At 39.2% G+C, this 23,738-nt stretch overlaps 1 protein-coding gene across 5 annotated transcripts in view; it reads left to right on the plus strand.

The window, feature by feature from the left end:
* The window catches only part of col8a2 (collagen, type VIII, alpha 2), a 173,707-nt gene that overhangs the window by 102,372 nt on the left and 47,597 nt on the right, over positions 1-23,738 (plus strand). For 4 of the 5 annotated variants that reach the window (XM_072548335.1, XM_072548333.1, XM_072548337.1 and 1 more), the window contains one exon: positions 10,608-10,780. In XM_072548335.1, the coding sequence (XP_072404436.1) occupies positions 10,618-10,780 (163 nt within the window). In that variant the 5' untranslated portion in view covers positions 10,608-10,617. Of the gene's footprint in view, positions 1-167; positions 276-10,607; positions 10,781-23,738 lie in introns of all 5 variants that reach the window. The other variant, XM_072548334.1, reaches the window with a different exon arrangement.

Raw genomic sequence — 23,738 nt, forward strand, 5'->3', positions numbered from 1 at the left:
ACACAATTAATCGACCAAATGACTTCCATCTGTTGTAGCATTGTGTGATTCTGTGAATTTTCCACCATTAGTTAAATTGTTTTTGTTCTGAGCTAAAGCAGTCGATTTGCATTGCGGGGACATCAATGGTTGCTGTTAACCTTCTCATTGTAAAAATCTATTATTAGGGTCTTGAGGTGCTGTGATAATGTCCCTACCTCTGAGCCAGGAGGCCTGGATTCAAGTCCCACCTGCTCCAGAGGGGTGTAATAGCATCACTGAGGGGCTCCATGAAGGTTGGTTTCCTGTCACCAAGTCAGCCTTTATTTACATGTGCATAGTACATGATCTAACATTCAACTTGCTCTTAAACATAGAAACATAGAAAATGGGAGCAGAAGACGGCTATTCAGTCCTTCAGGCCCTGCGCCACCATTCAATATGATCAAGGGCTCCCATACTGGACCAAGTTAATAGGCCCAAACAGGAAACTTATATTCTATGAGCCTGGCTGACCTCATTCCAAACACTACACGGGTGGCACGGTGGCAGAGTGGTTAGCACTGCTGCCTCACATCGCCAGTGACCCGGGTTCAATTCCCACCTCAGGCAACTGTCTGTGTGGAGTTTGCACATTCTCCCTGTGTCTGCATGGGTTTCCTCCAGATGCTCCGGTTTCCTCCCACAGTCCAAAAATGTGCTGGTTAGGTGAATTGGCCATGCTAAATCGCCTGTAGTGTTAGGTGGAGGGGTAAATGTGGAGGAATGGGTCTGGGTGGGTTGCTCTTCAGAGGGTCGGTGTTGGGCCGAAGGGCCTGTTTCCATACTGTAAGTAACCTAATTAGCTACAAAGGCTTCAGAATCTTTGGCATTCTCTACCCCAGAGGGATGTGGATGTTCCAGCATTGAATATATTTAAGGTTGCAACAGATGGGATTTTGGCCCCTGAGGAAATCAAGGGAAAAAGAGCACAAAAGGTCCAGACAGTGCAGTTACGGTTTATAAGGATCATCCATGATCGTACAGTGTTGCAGAGTAGGCTTGGAGGGGAGGTACTGTATGGTCTATTCTGCCCCTATTTCTTATGCCCATCTGTTAGTTTAATTATTTGGGGATGAAATCCAGCCAGGTAATGTGACGAATGGAAATAAATGGTGTCAACTGAGGCTGCGTTTGAGACATGATGTTGGATACAGACCAGATAAAGTTTTTTTACATGCATCTGCCAAACCCATTATCTGTGATCAACACGTCTGGGATCTGTGTATTGCAAAAGATGCACACTATTTTTCTATTGTTGTCCCCATGTTTGACGAATGAAATCTATGCATGACCAACCACTTTGAGTTGGCATCCACAATGACTGAGAAGGTTGAGCCCATGTAACCAAGTTCAGGGTTTACCCAGCCACTCCCATGAATGTGGGGGAGCTGCTGGCAGTAAACTTTGTCCTTGTTTGCTTTTTGGGTGTTGCCCCACCAATGCAGTTATGTCTGTATCCAAAACTGACCACCAGGCATAAAGTCTCACTAACAAACACCCCTGGATGAACTTGGTGGAGTTCAGCCAGTACCTGGCAACAACTTTTGCTTAACTCATGCTCTCCATAATAAAATGCCATACTATACAATTATCTGATCTTGGTGGATCCAGGAAGGTTTCAGTTTTGGTTGTGATGTCCCTTTCGTTTCCCCCATCACCATCAGCTATTTCAGTTTTGCGAGGATCAGATCTTTTTGCCAAGTAAGTCTGTTTTTGTCAGCGGTGACTGGAAGGGTGTCCAGAAAGTTTAAAATCAGAACGGCTTCAGCTAGTCGGTGGTTTTGCACGGTAACATAATCAATACCAAATGGTCTCATAGCATCTCATTCAGGGTTAAACCAAAATCACATGCCTCTGCCAGTCATCTTAACTCCATCAAAAGTCTCGATTCCCCTGGTCTTGAACTGCCAAACAAAACTAATAGCATCTCAGATTTAGAGGCGGCTTGGGATCATAATATTCCTTTCCTAAATTCGTCAACTCATGAAAGGTTTTCATATCTGGTGCTTCAGGATACATCAGGCTCCGAATAACCAAAAAAAGCTGCGGATCCACAAGCTGTCAGGAGGATTTCTCGTTGCTTTTCATCCACCCCAATATCCTTTGCCCAGAATAAATAATGCATTTTTAAATTGACCACACACCCAGGGGTTAAGAAATACACACTTTTCAAAATGATAGCATTGTCATACATTTTAAAAATAGGCTGGAGAGGCTGGGTCTTTTTTCACTGGAGTGTAGGATTTTGAGGTTTATAAAGGTTTATAAAATCATGGAGGATATAGATAAGGTGAATAGCAAAGGTCATCTTACTAAGGCGAGAGAGTTCAAAACTAGGGTGTGTTGTTTTAAAGTGAGAAGAAAACGGTGTAGAAAGGATTTGAGGGGAAACGTCTTTACATAGACAGTGGTTAGCACATGGACTGAACTGCCAGAGGAAGTGATGGATGTGGGTACAGTTACAATGCTTAAAAGACGTTTGGATAAGTACACAAATAGGAAAGGTTTGGAGGGAAATGGGTCAAATGCAAGCAGGTGGGACGAGTTTAGTTTGGGAATATGGTCGACACGGACTAGTTGGCCTGAAAGCTCTGTTTCCATGCTGTATGACTCTCTGACTCTATGACACCAATTATAGACAATTAGGGAAAGGGATTGCGGTTATTGTTCTCTCTCCTTGCCCACAACATTATAAGTTAATAAATTGCATCAGTACTTACCAAATATCATTATACTACTGACCATAACATTTTCTCATGATAGCAATCACAGTTTTGGCAAGCACTGTTCATTATGCCGAATGACCCCTGCATCTGTTTAAAAGCTAAGTACATTGATGGTTGAGTAAAAACCATGATAGATTAGATCTAAACATAGAAGAAAACCTAAATGTATAATAGATGTTATTTACTTTTGAAATTATTAACTGGTACATTTTGTTTCTTTGCACTCCAACCACATTGTTGTTGTAACATCCTCATTTCACACAAAGCCATTAAGCCACAAACAACAAGAAGAGTTATTGAGGGTATAACTTAAACCATATTAATGCTTCATTGAGTAGGAACTATTGAACAAGGCAGCTTGTAATTATAGAGGGAATATGGCAGTTATACAGCAAACAAATCATAAATGAAGCAGTTTCCTTTTAAAATTGTATGTGTTAAAACTCACAAAGTGGTTTGTGGAAAATAATCTCTTTTGGAAGTACTAGCTGTCCACTGAGTTGTTCTCAAGCTTTTGGAATAAACTGGGTGTGGGGAACATTAAGGAAACCATAAATAAAGCATAAATAAAAATGTTGTGGAAGAGTTTGAACTCTCTTCTCCTTTCTAAACAGTCAATCTAAAATTAAATGCTTTAAAATAGTTAGTGAGCCATTATTTTAAATGGGTCAATGGCTGTGTTAAGGCACTTTCAAAGGAATTTTACCTGAAGTGAAAACAGAGTGCACCATGAGAGAAATTAAGCCGTAAAAGCTTCCACTTTTCTGAGTGTTCTATGATATCTCATGCTGAATTTGAACAACTGTTTGCTCGAACATGGACCCTGATATTACATTGGGATTGCAGAGAACATAAAGTGTCCCATAGTGAAATTTCAGAAGCTATATTTCTTCCCTCAAAGTAGAAAAACTACCCTTCAATCTTCAAAGGCAAATTCTGGAACAGATTCAAGTAACTCAGTTTGAATTTAACTAATCTGTATTCCTTTAAATCTGTTGCTTTAGTAGGAACTTAAATATATTTTTGTCCATTATCAGTCACCATGTGTTAATTATACTGTGGTGTACTTGCTCCAGCCATAATAATAATATTGTCAGTGGTTAGCAGGAAATAATGCTGTGAAATTCCCAAAAGTAATTTCAAAGTGATTACAATTGTGTCATGTTGAGAGACATGTCTAATGGATAACTTCGCAATCTGTGTCCTTTGCCTTCAAGTAAGTGTTTTCTTATAGATGTTACAAAGAGTTACATTGACTAGAATGTCAAAATATTATGTAAATGAAGACAAATGGTACCAACTTCATCTCTGATGCATGTATTTATTAGGAAACTTTCCTTTCATCATCTTGAGGTTGGGTCAGTGCAGTTTTCTCTCTGATGTTGAAGATTTGCTTCTCAGTCTTCCAACAATAATAAAAATAAGTCTGAGTGTATTTCAGTGAGGATATTCAGTTTTCAGTCTGAAAGATTTTATCAAAAAATTTACTCAGTCCATTTTATGAAGGTACTTAACTATAAAAGAAAGAACTCTTTATACTGGAAATCGGAGACAAAAATAGAAATAACTGGAAAAACTCAGCAGGTCTTGGAGCATCTATGGAGAGAAAGCAGAGTCAATGTTTTGGGGGGTCCAGTGACCCTTTCTCAGAATCGATTGTCACCAGGAAAAGGTTGGTATATATGCAGATGACTGGATTGGAGGGACGAGGGGGAAAACAATAGGTGGAGACGGAGCACAGAGAGAGAGAGAGAGAGAGCGAGAGAGAGAGGTGGTGATGTGATTCCTTAGTGTATTCTCGTTCATACTGAGATCCAGGTAATGTTCCCGGGATGTGAGTTCAAATCCTGCCACAGCAGATGGTGGAATTGGAATTCACTTCAAAAAGAAAACTGGAATTAAAAGTCAAATGATGATCATGAATCCATAGTTCACTATCTGGTTCATTAATGACCTTTAAGGAAGGAAACTGCCATCCTTTCTGAGTCTGGCCTATATATTACTCCAGACCCACAGCAACGTGGTTGACTCTTAACTATCCACTGGGCAATTAGGCATGGACAATAAATGATGGACCAGCCAGTGATGCCCTCATCTCATGAATGAATAAAATAAAGATCAGCAGTTGGGCCGAAGGGTTGGATCATGGTGAGCTGGGAAGAAAGAAAAGCATTCCCTTGTCTCTTTGAGCTGCATCTCCAGCTATCATTTGCTTTCTCCTCACCCACCCCATTGTGTTCGGCATTTCATCTTCACCCTGCCTGCAACCCACCCCACCCTGCACTCCCCAGGTCCGGGAAGATCAGGTTCAACCTGGTGCACAGTCTTCTCCCCATTAACAGTTTTGCTGGAGCTATCCCTATTGTTGTGTAAGGGATGGTTTGAGAATCAAATAGGAACCGAGACAGCTCAGTATCTCGCGAAGCTGTCAGCTGTTTCTTTAATCCTGCTGTCAACTTTTGGACTGCTCTTTCTGCAAGATCACTGGATGATGGATGGTATGGAGGTGTCCTTATATGATGAATACCATTCGTGTTTAGGAAATGCTCAAATTCCCTGCTGGTAAGTGATGGCCCATTATCTGCGATCAGCACTTCTGGAGTTAGTGTGTTGCAAAAGATGTGTGCAGTTTTTTCTATTGTTGTCCCCATGTTTGACAGATGAACTCTATACATGTCCAGTCACTTTGAGTGGGTGTCCACATTGACTTAGGATATTGAGCCCATGAAAAGACTGGTGTTGTCAACATACAACCGAGTCCAAGGTTTATCCGCCATTGCCACTAATGTGGGGGAGCTGCTTGTTGTAATTTTCGTCCTTGTTGGCACTCTGGGCACTGCCCCACCAATGCAGTTTTGTTTGTATCCAAACCTGGTACCAGATAACAGCTCACAAACATCTTCATTTTGAAACTCCTGGATGACACTGGTGGTGTTCAGCTAGTACCTAGCAGCGAGCTTTGCTCAGGACAATCACTCTTGCTCCCTATCCTCTACTGTGATCTTGGCTCTCTGGATCCAAATAGGTTTTAATTCTGTGACAACCCTTTGGTTTCCCTCACCACCACCCAGCTGTTTCATCTTTGCCAGGACTGGATTTTTTTGCATCCAAAGTCTGATATTGTCAGCTGTGACTGCAAGTGTGTCCAGAAAATGTAAAAGCAGTATGAACTCTTGCAGTGTATCTGCCATTGGGAGGTGGCTCCATGCATCAGCATTTGCTACTTGGCTTCTTGGACAGTATTCTAACTTGTAATTATATGCACTTAGTCTGACAGTCCACTGCTGATTTCAGCTTGAAGCTATGGGTGACACTGCTTTGTCCTATTTAAGTAGACCCAGCAGAGTTTGTACTTCATTGTTATTACAAATGTACATTTGTAAAAGGTATTGATGGAATTTCCTGACTCCACATAAGATCACCAAACCTTCCTTCTCTATATGGCCAGACTTACACTCAATCATCAGCCAAAGACTTGGATACATTTGCTATTGGGTGTTCCTCTCTATTGAACGACCTATGAGCTAACACTACCTCAATGCTGTATGGGGAGGTGTCGCAAATCAATACTAGTTCTGGCTTGGGATCACAGTGTGCCAATACTTGAGAAGATGATAGATGTTTCTTCACTTGCCTGAAAGCTGTGGATTGGCTACATAACCAATTTCAAGACTGACACTTTTTAAAGCATTGAAGCAAAGATGCCAGGATAGAGGTGAGGTTATATATAAACTTTCCATAATAATTCACCAGCGTAAGGAAAGACCTAAGCTCCAGTACAAATATGGGAGCCGGGGCACCTTTGATCACCCTCACTTTATCTTCCAATGGCGTAAACCAGACTTGTTGACTCTGCTGCCCAAGTAAGTTGTTTGGGGTGCCTGGAATACACATTTTTCCCTTCTAAGGCATACGTCCACCTGGGAGAAACATGGAAGAATTTTGTCCAAGTTCTAACTTCTCTTTATTGGGCCTTCCTGTTATTAACACATCAAGTAGATAAATGGCGACCTGGGGTAAACCTTGTGAAATGTTCTCAATCATCAGCTGAAAAATTGCATAGGCTGACAATACCCCAAATGACAGTCCTGCATACTGGTACAAACCCTAATGGGTATTAGTTGTAACATACTTCTTGGAATCCTTATCGAACTACAACTGCAACTACGCATGGGTCATGTCTAGCTTTCTGAAGGATAGCCCCCCTGCCAGTTTTGTGTATAAATCCGCTATGCAAGGACTTAGGTATATATCCAGCTGCAAAAAGTGGTTTACCATTTGTTTAAAATCCCCACAAAGTTGAACTGACCCATCGGGCTTCACAATCAGTATGACCAGTGCTGCCCATTCCGCAAACTGGACTGGTTTGATGATTCCTTTGCTTTCCAGCCTCCTGATTTCTGCCTCTACATTTGCCCAAAAGGCACATGGCTCTGGGTGAACCTTGCACAATTGTGGAATTGCTTCCTGGCCAACATGTAAGGTGACCTTGACTCCTTTGATAGTCCCTTGACTTTCCTGAAAAACTTCCTGGTAGCTAACTAGCACTTCAGTCAGGCAGCCATTTTCTAATTGAAAATTGTTGAGCCAATCTAGGTGCATCCTTCTCAACCAATTTCACCCCATCAAGCTTGGGCCCGAGCCTTCAGTGGTAATTCAACCAACTGCTTCTCTAAAGAAACCCAAAGTCAAGTTGTACTCTTAATCAACCTGTAAAAATCTATGTTCTCAACTTAAGGTTTGAAGTCCAGAGTGAATTTTGTTGAAGACTGGTTCTGCGATCACTGAAACAGCCACTGGCATCAACCTCCATTTGAACCAAGTGACCATTTAACCAGACATTTATTTTAATTGATTTTGATTTAGATGTTACTAAGCAATTATTTGTTCCAAACCAGATATAGGCTGGCTTTTCAGGTTGAGCACTCTCCTGGATATTGACTTATGAGTTTCTCTTACTCAATTTAGGTCAAGTGGTCCCCTTTTGCTGTCTCATGTCCTTATAACGGCTGCAACCAGAATGGCTTGCCAGCCCAGATCCTGAAGAAAATATTAATCATTTGGCCGAGGCTTGGCTTTGTTTTGGGGTTTTGCTGTGGCCTTCCCTAGAGTTCCTCTGTTCAGCATATGTCCTGAGGAAGGCTATGAAATTGTCTTCACACAAGTGGTGTTCCCCAAGATCAGACAGGCTAGCAAGGGGGTCCATTTCCATCGAAATATTCTGTAACCTATTTCCTCCATTTGCTGAATTTTTCAATGATAAAGCCAGTTGGACTACCTATTTTAAGTCCAGTTGGGTTTCAGCTGGTAGGTATTTTTGCATGGTTACATCATTAATTCCACTTACAAAATGGTCTCTCAGCATTTCACTAAGTATTAAACCAAAGTCAAATGCCTCTGCCAGTTGTTTTAACCAAGACAAAAATCCTGATACAGTTTCCCCTGGTTCTTGAATTGTAGAATAAAACCAAAGTGTCTCAGAAATGAGAGGAAGCTTGGGGTTGTAATATTCCTTAGCTAAATCCGTCAACTCTTGAAAGATTTTAATATCTGGTACCTCAGGGAAAGTTAACCTTCTAATAGCCAACAAAGCTATAGATCCACAAGCTGTCAGGAGAATTACTCTTTGCTTTTTATTTGCTCCAATGTCATTTGCAGAGAAAAATGTCGCATTCTTTCCACATACTGGGCCTAGTCTTTGACAACAAGACCAAATGTGTCAAGTTTCCCAAATAAAGGCATGATGCCAGAAATACTTGATGCAACTCATAAATGATTGTTGCGAGTGAATTTCTTCACGAGCATGCTTTATCTCATCACCAAAGACTCTGTAGAGGCAGGTATCCCCTCACCAAGTCACCCTTTATTTACATGTGGTGAGTCATTGACACCAATCCAGCGCCCTCAGAGCCAGTTCTCAAAGTGAACAGAACCTCTGACCCTTCTGTTTATACCCATCAGCCAGGGATCTCTGATTGGACCAGGTTAACAACCTCAATCAGGAAACTCATATTCTATGAGATCTACCTAGCTGACCTCCTTACAATCACTACAATAAGGCCTTTAAAAATAATTCCCTTAATCTTGTCATTTTCAGCCTCAATTTAATAATTTAAATAATTCAGCCTCAATTTAACACCGACTTCAGTGTTGGTCTCAGCTTTTGTACACCATTGTGGAACAATTGTCAAAATTACATCGAAGCATGTTTGAAATTATGGCATTCTTTCTGCAAGATAACATAGCAGATCATTGTCAGGTTGAAAGGTCAGCAAAACACATGAAAATGGAAAATGAACTCAATTATCATAGGGAATTTGCAAATCAGCCTCATTGGTATTTACTTATGAGCACTTTCTATTACTTAGCTTTCCAGATATGGGCATTGGAGATAATTCAAAGTACAATAGTTAATTAATATATATACATAGTCATAGAGTCATAGAGATGTACAGCACAGAAACAGACCCTTCGGTCCAACTCGTCCATGCTGATCAGATATCCCAACCTAATCTAGTCCCACCTGCCAGCACCCGGCCCATATCCCTCCAAACCTTCCTATTCATATACCCATCTAAATGCCTTTCAAATGTTGCAATTGTACCAGCCCCCACCACTTCCTCTGGCAGCTCATTCCATACATGCACCACTGTGTATGTGAAAAGGTTGTCCCTTAGGTCTCTTTTATATTTTGCCCCTCTCAGGGAAAAGACCTTGTCTACTTACCCCATCCATGCCATTCATGATTTTATCAACCTTTATAAGGTCAGCCTTCAGCCTCGAATGCTCCAGGGAAAACAGCCCAAGCCTATTCAACTTCTCCCTTTAGCTCAAATCCTCCAACCCTGGCAATATCCTTGTAACAGGATGGAACAATAGGTAGAACTTCAAAAATCTTAAGTCTGACATGTGAAAAGCAAAGTTAGGATAGATCTGAGGAATATATCTTTATGTAGAAACTGATCTATAGCTGGAACAGGTTGTTAAGAAATGTGTTTGGAATTAGGCCACTGGAATTATCCAGGAAACTGTTAGATGTTGTAATGGCCAGACAGTCAAGTGATTCTCTGAAAAAGAAGCAGATCAAAAGACCATTTATATCAGAGAGACTGCTTTGGTTATTAGGATCTGATTTTAGCATAACATATTATTCCTAAATTTGCGCACAATAACAGCATATCAATACAGCATGGATAATTCGGACATATCTGAATGATTGAATAGCAATTTTCTACTAATGGTTTTATTACTTTTCTTTAATAAATAGAGATTTCTTTTTCCTGTAAAGTGTAAATCAGAGTAGCCAAGTGATGCAAGACAAGAGAAACTAGGATCAAAATAAGTTCAAGCAAAATATACACATGAAAGTGACAAAACAGAATGTTTAACTGAGGTCTTAGATTGGTTTCGGTAATGCACTGTATTACTGTTGGCACTGATACACAGGAGCTCAACAATAGCCAGGGCTGTGTGCTGAGGCTGCAAGATCACACTGCAGAGCCCTCAAACTGTTCTTTTGCCAGCGCCACTGTAGCATGTCAATACCAGCCGCAGACTCACAGACATGCCATGAATCCTGGACATTGAAGTTCAAGTTAGTGCTTTTAGCACACAGATGATGAAAAGGAGAGCAGTCATTTATAATTTGTCTTCTTTTAGATAAGTACAAAGTAACACACTGAAGCAGTGAGAATACTTTAAAGAAGTTCTGACATTACCTGGAAACAATTGCTTTCAGCTGTGTTTGAAAATACTGTTGGAACAATTCCAAACCTAGATTGGTGGTGTCGGTATAAAGATGTGTTGTGTTTAAGTTCCCAGTCTAGTTTTGTTCCTAACAGTTTCTGTTCAACTTTCCAGACAGATCACAATGATCACAACGACAATGGTGCAAGCGAATATCTTCATCCTTTTGTTGATGACCATCATTGGCTCTGTTTTGAGTGGGGGCTATGCCCCTTCAAAATACATGCACCCAATGATTAAAGGCCCAGTTGGACCTCCTTTCAGGGAAGGCAAAGGACAATATATCGGTAAGAAATAATCAGAATCAGATTTAATGGTCTATCTGAGAGGAATAGCCTGCTGTCTTTGACATTGCATCAATATTGATATGAAACTTAGCATGTTTGATTACTAGATAATGGATAAAATACATGAAATTTTAGTAAATTAATAGAATGTGAATTGTTTTGGATTTTTTCCATGTTTATAGCCTTTCTGCATAAACGTATTAAATTTAAAGTAGATACATAATACAATGAGTTTTTTTGTGACATGAGACAGGACAAACCAGTCAGAAATAAATGTTTCCAGTGAATGTTAATATGTAAATCTTCAATTAACAAGAGGGAGCATTTAAGTGCACCTCCAAATTTCTCTTTCTGTTCACTTAATATATTTGATGTTAACTTATAAAGAGTTATTGTACCTCTGAGATTACAATTCTGCTTATTAATAATTTTTTAAGAATATGAAAATCCCATAAATCAGTTAGGTCCGTGCTCTACACTGAAATGGTACTACTAGCATAATAATGTCCTCACATATAATTTATCACAGCTGAAATAAATAATTATGACACAGGTTTGTTAAATCCCAGGAGAAGCTCGATAGTTCAGATCAGGTAGAGACTTTGACATCTTTTCAGATAACTTCATCTGAGGTCCAGATAGCGAATGTCCACATTACATAACAGTATTTGATATTCTCAATGTTTCCGGATGCCAATCTAGATCTGTGAATTATTCTGGAACCCATTACCTGTTGAATATTGCAACCTAATCATCAGTTACTGAGATGTAAAATGATTAAAAGCTCCTGATTAGCATCCAGGATTTGGAACTGCACATTCTGGATTTTCTTCTATTTCCTTTCCTTCCCCCACTAAGATTCGACATACATACTGGAGAACTTCCATAAATCCTGTCAAGATTTCTGTAAGTCGTTATATATGAGACTTAATTGCAAATGATGACAGGATATTTGTCTTGTGGGGACATCACTGCCAAGTCAGGATCTGATATTACCCAGTGCCAATAAATGCATTTTCCAGCATGGGTAACTGAACTCCAGTAAGGAATGGGATTCTCAGCTGACGTCTCACCCTCCCTCTCCCACATTGGGAACATTAAACTGAATAGCAATGCTCCCTCTACCAGATATATCTGCTAATTTGGCACCATAGAGGGATTAAATAAATCTACTCCAGCCTCTGATGTGTTCATCCACAGAGACATTGAGGAAATATTTATCTGAGGATACAAACAGAAGGAAATGTATAAGGTTTCCCTTCCTGAAGCCAGTTATTGTTATAATCTCCATTGAGACCAATAACTGTTCAAGAGAAATTCAAATTTCAGTTATTAATTCAAAGAATAACATCAAGATTTCAACTTTTGAAACCTTTTAATCCATCAAATGACTAAAATACTATTGATTAAACAACATATACTATACTTATGTAGACAATTCATACTTTAAACAATAGAAATAAACAGTGCCATATCACACATCAAACTGTGTATAAAATTACAGTTCTAATCTCAAACAGTTCACAGTTTTCAATGAGATTTTTTTTATTACCTTCCCAGCTATGTAATCTCTAGTCTCAGAACCATCTCTCACTGTAAGGGTTATGCTGTAGATTTGTTCTTCTATCTTCAGCTTCGTTCAATGCCTCACAAACGTTCATGCTATATGTGAGCATTTTACTTGGTGAACTAAGGAATCAGTATTTTCTCTGCTTAAAATGCAGGCTTGACTGCTTCTATCTTTTGCTCTCTCTCTCTCTCTCTCTTTCCCAGATGACTGCAGACTACACAAGACAAAGCTGCAACTGCTGTGTGTTTGTGATATTCATAGACTTATACGAAATCCTGTAAACTGTTTGAAATGGCTTCCGTGACTCCTCTCCATGATAACCGAAAATATATTAGAGTTGTATCTTGGTCGAAATTCTAATTAGCTATTTTTGATTTCAACTTCCTTTCAGCTTAGAGATAACTGGATAATTCATAGAATTTAATATTTATAATGTCATTATGGGACTTGGCAGACTTTGGGTCTACTTAGTGTAGATTTGGAAACAGCTGCCATTGTGTCTAAGTATAAATATCCCACACTTCCTTCCCAATGAAGCAATGAATCTTCCTCAACTCTCTTAATGGTTAAATCATTTGAATTCCAACACCAGTCATATGATCACTTTAATTTACCATACATTTAATGTTACAGTCTGAAAATGTAGAATATAATACTTGAAAGGATAAAATTCTAAACATAATGGCCTGGATTATCCAGTTTCTGGATCATCAGAAACTAGATGTATCCGTCCATGTTGGGACCCCAGTGACTACGTGGAAATTGGCCGGAAAATTTAAATTTCCACTGGGTGATTACCTTACATCTGAGACATCCAATAAAATGTCCAGCTTTAAGTTAGAATCAGAAACCTTGGAGGATTCCAACTCACTTGCCTGGAGAAATATTCAGGTAATGTTAGAAAGACAAGAACCATTTCTATCTCTGGGGTAACTATGCAACTGACTCTCCTGACTATATCAAGCCCTCGATTCCACACCTGATCTCCAACTCCATCACTTAATCTCTCTACCCTCTACCAAATGCTTAACCCTGAATGCACCTTTGATACCACTACTATCACCCGACCACCCACCCAACCATTTGACTATCATCCAACCCAACAAAACTGACCCTCAACTCAGACAGCTCCTGCTGACTATGTCTTGCATCAATCTGACTATAATCCTGAACCACCTGACAAACTCCCCTGACTCACAGTGACTATTCTCCATCACCCATCTATACCCCACCACACCCACCTGCCACCCTACCCTGTCATCCAACCCCCTGCCACTCTCATATCCACTTTTCCATTGCTGAAGCTTCTCAGAGAGAGGATGGGTTTTTAAACTGTTAACTTAAGAGAGTACATCAGCTAGTGCTGCAAAATGGGGCATGGCTTCAATGAAGATTGCTTCCTGAAAAGATTCCTAGTTTGGTGAGCATTTCAGAACCTCCCTTTGGAAGATAGGCTCAGAAAATAAGAGTTAAGTATGTAACATTTTTTCTAATCAGAGTTGTAAAAGGTGATTCCGGTTCAGTTTGGAAGACTTGGGCCAATAACCTTAAAAACCTTACAATTAAACACTGTAGACCTAAATGGTTTGGCGTTGGAAAGGAACTGAAACTAATTAAAGGAAAATTATTTTGTGGTTTTATTGCACAGAACAAGCAATAACTGAAGAACACACAGGTATAATGATGTGGGAACTCTGAAAACAAGAAACAAACATTAAAAAGCAATGTTTTTTTAATATTATGGAAGGAAATCAATATTTAAAATGACAATATCAATTGAGAAAAAAAAACATTCTTGTACCAGTATAACTGGAATTGAAATGTCCAGCGCTGCTCTGTAAATCACTGGGGACAGGTTAATAAGTAACAGTTGTTGAAGATAAAATGAACAGCTCTGAGAAATGCAGGGGTCAGTAGCATGTTAAAGATTTCTGACCTGGAATCCATTGAGTGCAGTAAAATTCTTGCTGCTGTTGTATGTCTTTAATTAGAAATTTGTGTTTTTGGTCCACTTGTTCCATAAATTTAAATAAAACAACAGGATAGGTTAACTTTCTCCATAAGGACTACTGTTGTCGGCCAGCTGATTAAAGGAATAAAAAGCTGAACCGGATGGACTACAATGGTTTCAGTTTCCATCCCTGGTCTCTGATGTTAACATTCTATGAAGAACATAAGCTGTTCTTAACAGGGAAATCAACAAAGTGGGGCTGTGTTACAATGGTACCCAGCAACTCCTGGATCAGGAGGGGAACTTCTCATTTCATTCCTGATTATGCAGGCGGTGACATAATGTAACATCTCCTTTTCCTGCTTAAGTAACAACCCCCAATTGAATAAATTAAGCAAAAGCATACTGGCAATCATATGGATAGTGCGCAAGCACAGGATTTACATGGACTGGGAGATTTCACTGTCAAGGTCCCTGTTGATTATTCAATTGGTGAGAAACTGCACTTCAAAAATAATTTGCAAGACAGAGATGCTAAATTTTATCCAAAAATGCAAAGTGTAATGAACACGTCTTCTTTATTGGTGCTAATGAAAAAGAGAGGAGCTACTTCAGAAGAGTGATGTCAGTGTTAGTCAAGAACTGAGGAGTTAAGGTTTGTTTTAAAACCTATCAATTTTTGGGCGAGACACAAGATTCAGAAAGGGAATTCTACCATCTTGGGAATCAGTCAGTTGGATTCTTAGACACATGCATGGTAGAAAGCAGGACAGAAAATAACAGCCTCATATTTCCAATAACTAGACATTACTAAATACAGGCCCAGATTATGTTCTTCATAGAATGGGCTTGAACAAAATAGAAATTACAATAGGACCAAGAATATCAGTTGTCAGAATGAGCTATTGTAGGAAACAAGCTTGCGATGAAGTAAGTCCACAAGAATCAGATAGCAGAATCACCTTACTATAGAAAAAGGTCCAGAACATCAGATAAAGTAGGAAGACCCCACAGGATAGTGTTGTTGTGAATCATAAATCAATTTGTAAAATTTAGTAATAAACCAGGGAGAGTAAGTGAGAATTTTTTTCAGTTGAGAAAACCACCAGCTCTTACTTTGGATTTTGTATTACTTCAGTGGACAGAAACAAATCTAGTTCCTTAACTGGAATAATATCAACAATATAATCAAGGCTGACAGACATGTGTCTGATCCAAGCATAATTATAACTGTCGCATAGGATTCCATTTACCTTTTCCATTCGCTTCCATTACATTGAAGTGCTAATCCAAATATAACATGTATTGGCAAACCACACATTCATTGGAACTTAGTTATATTTAGACAATTCATATGAAGGAATGATTGATAGGGCCACATACTTCATTTTGGCTTCTCACGTTCTCTTACAGCATGGAGAAACATTTCACTGTTTTAAGGAATGTTAGTTGGTTTCCTGAGGACTCTGTTGGTTATGTGCTGGAAGGTTATTTAGGAAGGTTCTTCACTTACTTGAGGATGTAACTTTAATTTGCTGTTAAAAAATTCTTAAACTAGAATTCTATTCTTTCTCATCAACTTTACTGATATGACTCATGTCTCAAAATATGCTGTGGAATTAAATATAGAAACCTATTTCCATCCATAATTCAAGACTCACCATAAAGAATATGGAACAACTTGCTCACAATTCTAAGTAGAAACATCAGCTTTTCAGTTGCTGGCAAAAAATTATTTCTTCATTTTTTTGAACACTTTTCAATTTTTCCGTCAGTGCCTGAGGCATTAAAATGCTGCAATGATACAATTCCCAAAGGCTCTTCAATACTTGCCTAGTTTTCTTCTCTTAATGTGCGTTAGCTATCATCCTGTCATTGCTATTGGTGCTGGTGTCATCTAATAGCCATATGTTAAACTTGCAGCAATCTCTGCGTTGATTTGAAAGCCAACATCTTCAATGAGATCTGTAATGTTAAGCCTGTCAGTGGGATTTCCAGAGATAAATGTGTGCTGTTTCTGGCATTCTATAGCTGAGGAAGCTGTGGGAGACAATTTCATCTGAACAAAGTCGGAATAAAATAACTAAATACCATTTTCTCACTTCTGCTGCTACAGTCATGTTTTGTTGTCTGGTGGATCAGAAATGTGAACTGGCAGACCAGCTGAATGATTAGATGTCTCAGTGCTTACTGGTTTTTCTGGCAGAATAATGACTGCTCCTGGAGAGAATAAAGATGGTATGTCGGGGAAAGGAAGAATAATTGGCAATGTGCAGGAACTTGGGTGGGGAAGTTGATTGTCCAAACATGAACATCATCTATCAAGACAGGCCAATCATTATGGTGGATAATTAAGATCAACTACATTGTATTGAAGCATATACGATGCAAGGCATTTCAATTAAGTATAGCAAATATCTTTCATAATATAATAAAGAACTGCAGAAGCTGAACCTCTGAATCAAAAACAAAATACTGGAGAAACTCAGCTGTTCTGTCAGTATCTGCAGAGGGCAAAACAATGTTTCAAGTCTGGTGTCGCTTTGTGAGATCTGTCTGAATGTCTTATTTGTTTGACTAAGAAAAAAGAATAATTGCAGAACTGTATACTTTCAGTCCATCATCTTCTTTTCTTATGTTTGAGCCATGGACCTCTCGTGGATTCATTTATATTTATATGCAGAGTACTGCAGTCATTGCCATTGTCTTCTGCAGGATAAGAGACCAGGAAACACACCAGCCATTGCTGCCTGGAAGTTCTGAAGAAAGGTCACCAGGACTTGAAACTACTTTCTCTCCACAAATGCTGTCAGACCTGCTGAGTTTCTCCAATAATTTCTGGATTTGGAGCAGCTACTGTTTAATGTGAGAACAAGTTCAAGCAGGAGGAGGAGAATGGTGTTAGATGGAGAGTGATTGAGCCTCCATTTAATGAAGAAGCTTAGACACTCAATTACCACCCTGGAGGTAGAGACTTGACTCCCCCAGGTATTTTGGATGCGCTGTGATCAGTTGTAATCTTGACCATTGCCTGAGCAATGCACAGATGGAACAGTATAATTTGTGTGAGCAGTGTTCACGCCCTGAAAGCAGGTTGGCAAATGTCAGAAAGAACCAAGCTTTTGTCAGTGAAATCAGGAAGGATTCTAACAAAGAAAGTCATATCCACCATGCATCATCTCCCCTCTCTCCCATGAGATCGTTAAGGAAACTCCCTGTTTTGCCAAATACATGGAAGAGAAGCCATCCTAGTCTTCGGTAGTCACTAAGTGCATCTCCATGCTAAGAAGGCTCTGTTCCTTTTCCCACATTTGAATTAAATCACTGCTGTAAAGGCTATCATTGTTCCATCAAAGTAAACTGGCAATACAAAATTACTTTGTGTTGCCAATTCTTTCAAAACTATTTTCTAAGGTAAATTATTAAATGAGTCATCATCTCTGATTTTGAAACGGGTTTAGTAGACGCAAAATAGCAGTCATAATTTTTGAGCAATATAACATTCCCACCTTCCACTTCATTGTTGTCTGCCCATCTCTAAACAAAGCTAAAACTTCTCTTCAAATTCTGTGTAAGTTCCAGCTTTAGTTGTGGAACTGCATGACTATTTGTGTAAAATGACTGTTTGGCTAGTAGATTTTGTTTTGTGTTAACCTTGCTAACATCATACATTCAAACTGAGTGGAAGAAATTCATTCTAAACTAAAATGGAGGGTTACTATTAGTTGGGATTACAGAAAAATTCTGAAGCAAGCAACAAGTGAGTTAAAGATTTCTGACTAAGGAAGAATTGTGTTGTTAGGCTTAAACTAAGTGATTTTCATTGCTTGTCAACCACCAAAGCTGTGGAGTAGGTGTCCCTGTGTTATTAAATGAAATTTTCCAGTCTAGCACTGAATACAAGTACAAATCTGCACCAAGGCGCCATACACGCAAATGATATCATCCCATTGGCTTGTGTTTATATTTGTGCTTTCCTGTTTCAGTACATCAAGTAAAATTCTGTATAAATTTAGGTTTTGTTTATTATTCTAGTGATACATTAAAATTAGACTTTGTTGACTTAAATTTGTAATCACTTCATTCACAAAAGATTCAATGATGATGAAGTAGCAGAAATGAGGAGGGGAGAAATGTTGATTGAATCAGAATATATTTTGTTCAGCCCTGTCTATTCACTTATATAGCCGGACAAACCAATCTAAAGAAATCCGTTTTATAGCACTTCTTATATAAGTAGCTGAATTGCAGAACTGAATGTGTCAGATTGGTATTATTGCAAAGATTTTGGATTCTATCTACTGTTGTAGTGACAAGAAAAACAAATGATAATAAGAGTTTGATATACTTAACCAAGAAATTATCTAGGGCTTTTCATAATCTCAGGTGCTGTCTCTCAATGCTAGACAGCCAATAACCTGCTGATGAAATGAAGTGTTGTAACATATGTGCAGCACCAAAACTGCACATTGCAAATTCCCAATAAATATAACGTTAATTTTTTTTGCTGTGATGTTGATTGGGAGACAAATGTTGGCCAAGGCATCAGGATGTTTTGCCAGCTCTTCCTTGTGATAGTGTCATGAGATCTTCTGTGTCCACCTGAGAGAGGAGATGGAGCTTTGCTTTAAAATCTTGGTCAAAAGGTCATACCTCTAATGGTGCAGCACTTCCTCACTCCTGCACTGAACTGTCAAGATTGTGATCAGTTCCTGTCTTGGGACTTGAATCCATAGCCAACTGATTCAGAGATGAGAACGCTACTGATTGGGCCACGGCTGCCAACATTTTTTTTAAAGTTCAAAGAAATTACCAAATTATTTCATAGGATCAGAAATCAGATTCCTTCAGGTTGCCTGAGACAAGGAACTCTTCCACTTTATTTTAACGTCTGCTTCAATCTACCCACGTTTTAATAAATTTGAAAAAAAAATTACAGCAGCTGCCTGGATTACCAAAAAGAAAGCTGAACATTGAAAATGAAAGGCCATTCCAAACTCATGCAGCATATTGAAAACAATTAGTATTTCACAACGCAGACAGGAATACAATGACATCAGTCAGACCTCACATCACCCCATTCACAAGGGAAAATGACATCAGTACCCTTATCAGGCTGAGCGGATTTTGATTCAATAGTTGCAATTTCAGCTCTTTATAGTGTTGCCGCCCACATATTCTTGCTAGTTCAGAGATCCAGTGCTTTCTCATGACAAGCTGTACTTTTAATCCAGGGCTGGACTAGGGCAGTTTCCTTCAGTAACACTGATTTCACAGGAAACAACTTGTGATGGTGCCACAAAAACGCCACGTCTGCATTCCTTTGCTTCATTTTCAGTCCCACTCACAGCATCATTCCCACTCGGTGTCTGGAAAGCGATCTGGAAGATTTTGTAACTGACAAAACATTTCATGTTCCACAACAAATTTTTTTAAGCTATCATCCTCCGCTTGTCGATTTGCATTGGATCTTTGATTGCCAAAGTCTCAAATTTAAAATTCTCATCTTAATGTTCATATCCCCTCACGACAGTGCCTCCCCTGTTTTGATAATCCTCCAAGATCTCTAAAACTCTCTAATACAGTAGTTGAACTGTTGCAGCTTCTCACATATCTATCTTTATTTATTGTAGCCAAAGTGATTGGAAGCACTTTTATATGATTTAATGAGATAAGTTTGTATTGTGTCCTAGTAATTTTATAAATTCTGATTTATGTTTGGCTCAACTTTCATATTCTTAAAACAATCATATGAAAGTGCCAAATTCACATCTTACAATGCATCTGAAAAATGATAAATAAAAGACATTATTTGAGATGCGTTAAAGACCACATTGTATTCTGACAATCAACTCATTTCATGTCATGCCATGTTATTATCAGGCTCCTTCTGATTACGAATGCAAGTTGTATTTTTACTGCAAGATAGTCTTGGTTCTTTCCAGCATTGTGGAGCAGAATGGTGGCTCAGTGGTTAGCACTGCTGCCCCACAACAACAAGGATCTCCATTCAATTCCACCTTTTGGATGACTGTCTGTGTGGAGTTTGCACATTTACCCTGTGTTTGTTGGGTTTCTGCTGCATGCTGTGGTTTCCTCCCACAGTCCTAAGATGTGCCGGTTAGATGGATTAGCCATAGGGAATTGCTTATAGTTTCCAGGGATTTGCAGCTGGATTAGCCATGGGAAATGTGGGGTGAGAGGATAGGTCTGAATGACCTTCTTCGGAAGGTAAGTGTGGACTTAATGGGCTGAATAGCTGCTTCCACACTATAAGGATTCTATGATTTCGCCCAGTCTTAAATCACTCACCTGTGTTAATAGCATATATATTTCCTTACTTGTGTATTCAAATTGTGTTTTGTATGTTTTAAGTTGAGCCGTTTTGTATATTTTAATGTACCAAATTCACTTTTGGTTGCTAATATTTAAAATAATAGAAATTTGGGGTTGACTGGTTAAATGATTCTTTGGAAGAGGGTCTTCTAGGCTTCCTAGAGCTCAACAGCTAGAAATGCATGAGTGTTATGGTCAGGAAACAGGATGGCACTGTTAAAAAGGGAGAGAGAAAATAATCGAAGAAATATGGATCATGTTTCAAAATACTGCAAAGTACTGATAGGTGCTACTTGCTTACGCAGGGGAAAGACCAATGTAGGCAACAATTTGTATAAATCTATACAAATGGGGACGCAGTGCTACACACTCTTCACTCCAGCAGCTGGCTGCTCATAACGGAAACACCATCTTCAGGAAGCAAAATCAGAGGCTGTCAATGCCATGCCTATTTTTGTCTGATGACATGTTGGCACTTTGACCAGATTGATCTTTCTTTCTTCTCCTGCCACTAACAATTCACCTTGTCCTCAAATTCTTCAGGATGCTAATGTTAGTGCCAAAGCTGGCTGTGAACAAATGTGACCGACCTGAGATCATAGCCCCATTTCTTCAGGGTTCCTCATCTTAAAAGGGGTAATGCTTTCCCCAGACGTATTGGAAAACAGGTCATGTCCAGAAGAACTTTTGATGCAGTGTACTGCTGTTCAGCAAATATAAGGAGCATTTTGTTAGGGACTCTAAGTATGAAAGGTTGTAATAAATGGAAGATTCTTCATGCTGATTGCACTATGCTTTCAACCTTGTTCTCATCATTGCCTTTATAAGTTCATAACAAAAAAGGGGCAAGGGCAATTCTCTAAAATTCAAATGCATCTGCTTCAGGACTGATAACCTGCCATCTGTTCTTCCTCTTGGTGTTTGTGAACAGTTTGGCAGTTACAGTTAGGCACTCTTCAACACCAAACAGGACTACCACCCTGAGCAATATTTCCTGCAGTAAAAACCTGAGGTGACATCATTAATCTTTGTGCTGCCTTCAAAATGCAATAATTACCCCCTTATTCTCCATGTAGAAGGTGATCTGCAGTTCTTTGTCAACCTCCCAACTTGGGACTAAGCTGCTTGCAGCCTGATTTCTTGTGCATGGAAACCATCTGTAAGGCATGAATTCAAATGAAGGAGAAAGGTTCATATTGTAAAATGTAATTGGGCCAACTTTCTTTGTACTGGACATAAGTTAAACAGCAATTTCAATACATTTAGATAAGCAGGCTTACATCTACAAAATGTGAGGTGGCACACATTGGAAGACAATGAAAAAAATAAGGGCTGTGCTCCCAGTGGGAGCTGCAGGAGCAGAGGATCCTGAGTCAACATGTGCACAGATCTTCGGAAGTAGGATTGTAAATAAACCATCTGGTATCCTCGGCTTTATTAATTGGGGCATAGAATAGGGAAAATGGAAAAGAGGCAATGCTAAACTTGTATGAAACACTTGTTAGAACTCAACTGGAGTATTGTGTACAGCTCTGGGCATTGCATTACAGGAAGGATGTGACGCATTGGAGAGAGTTCAGAAGCAGTCTCAAAATGGTTTCTGGGATGAGGAACTTCAGTCATGAGGGTAAAGTGAAAATTTTAGGATTGTTCCTCCTTGGAGAGAAGTTGGCCATGAGGAGATCTGATAGAGATTTGTAAAATCATGAGCGGGTAGATAGGGAGAAACTGATTCCACTTGCAATGGGTACAAGAACAAGAGGGTATAGATTGAAAATAATCTACAAAAGAAGCAAGAGTGAGGTGAAGAAAAATATTTTTTCAGCAGGTAGTTGATATAAAAACTCAGGAAGCCTAACCAGAAAGAAACATAATTTATTATTGAATACCAAAATAGAGCCATGACTCATGAATGCTTAGGTGAGTCCCAGTTTGGGATAGATGATTCTGCAGACCTATCCCTTGGGGTGCTTTACAGATACTTTCCTAATCAACCTTTTCAGAGATATAAATCTCTGGACCAAGTGGGATTTGAACCCAGGTCTCCTAGTCCAGAGATCAGGACACTATCACTGCACTACAAGAACCCAGTGTTGGGAACAGGCCTTTGCATGCCCTTTAAGGAAAGTGAGACTGTCTGTTGCCCATCTGTGCTGGGATTACAGTGATCCCAATAATATCTACGGTGCATGTGGATAATCCCACACACATATATCATCAGGTTCCAGTTTCCCAGACAGCAACATTCCCAATATTTTCATGTCCCTGTCTTCCTGGGTTCATTGAAATGCAAGGTTGTCCGAAACATTTTTTGACTCTTATTGAGAGATGAAGGAAGTCCAGCAGGAAACTGGAAAGCCTGACTGAACATCATTTATTGTTTAACACCAAAATAGAGCCATTATTCAAAGCCGAGTAGACTAGTTCTAGCCTGGAACATACAGTTCTACAGACTCATTCCTAGGTCTACTTTATAAAGGGCTCAGGTGATGAGTTCCAATTGGATAGGCCATTGACTGTTATCAAGGGAACTCATACTCAGTGGGTTCTACAGGGATATTAGTTATTGATTTCCTATGGACCTTAAAGGAGTTATCACATTAGGGTATGAATGCACTGCCCTGGAGTGTGGTGGAGACATTAGATGAATATTTGGATGATGACAGGAAAGGATATAGGAGAGAAAGCAAGACATTGGCAAAAGGTAAAGGTGCTCATTCAAGAAGCTGGTGCAAGAATGATGAATCTCTGTAACACATTTTGTATTCTTTTGTGAATATGCTATGGACAGATATTAGGGTATGTTTTTAGTTGGATGGATTCCTATCAACTGAATCTTTAGCTTTCCTAACACAGATAAAAATGTTACTTTCTCTTGGGTTTTACCGTTAGAGCTGAAAACATGGAGGACTTTTTGCAATGAACTTCACTTTTCAGAAATGAAGTTGAAAATTAAAACAATTCTGGTCCCTTCTCATTCTCAACTCTAATAGTAGAAGTCCAAAATTGAATCCTTATTTCAATCTGTGGTCATCCCTTTAACTGCACTGGTGCTGCCCACTACTGAAAATTATGCAGGTTCCAAACATGAACTTCTTGCC

Source organism: Chiloscyllium punctatum, chromosome 27 (assembly GCF_047496795.1).
Source record: "Chiloscyllium punctatum isolate Juve2018m chromosome 27, sChiPun1.3, whole genome shotgun sequence".
Classification (NCBI taxonomy): domain Eukaryota; kingdom Metazoa; phylum Chordata; class Chondrichthyes; order Orectolobiformes; family Hemiscylliidae; genus Chiloscyllium; species Chiloscyllium punctatum.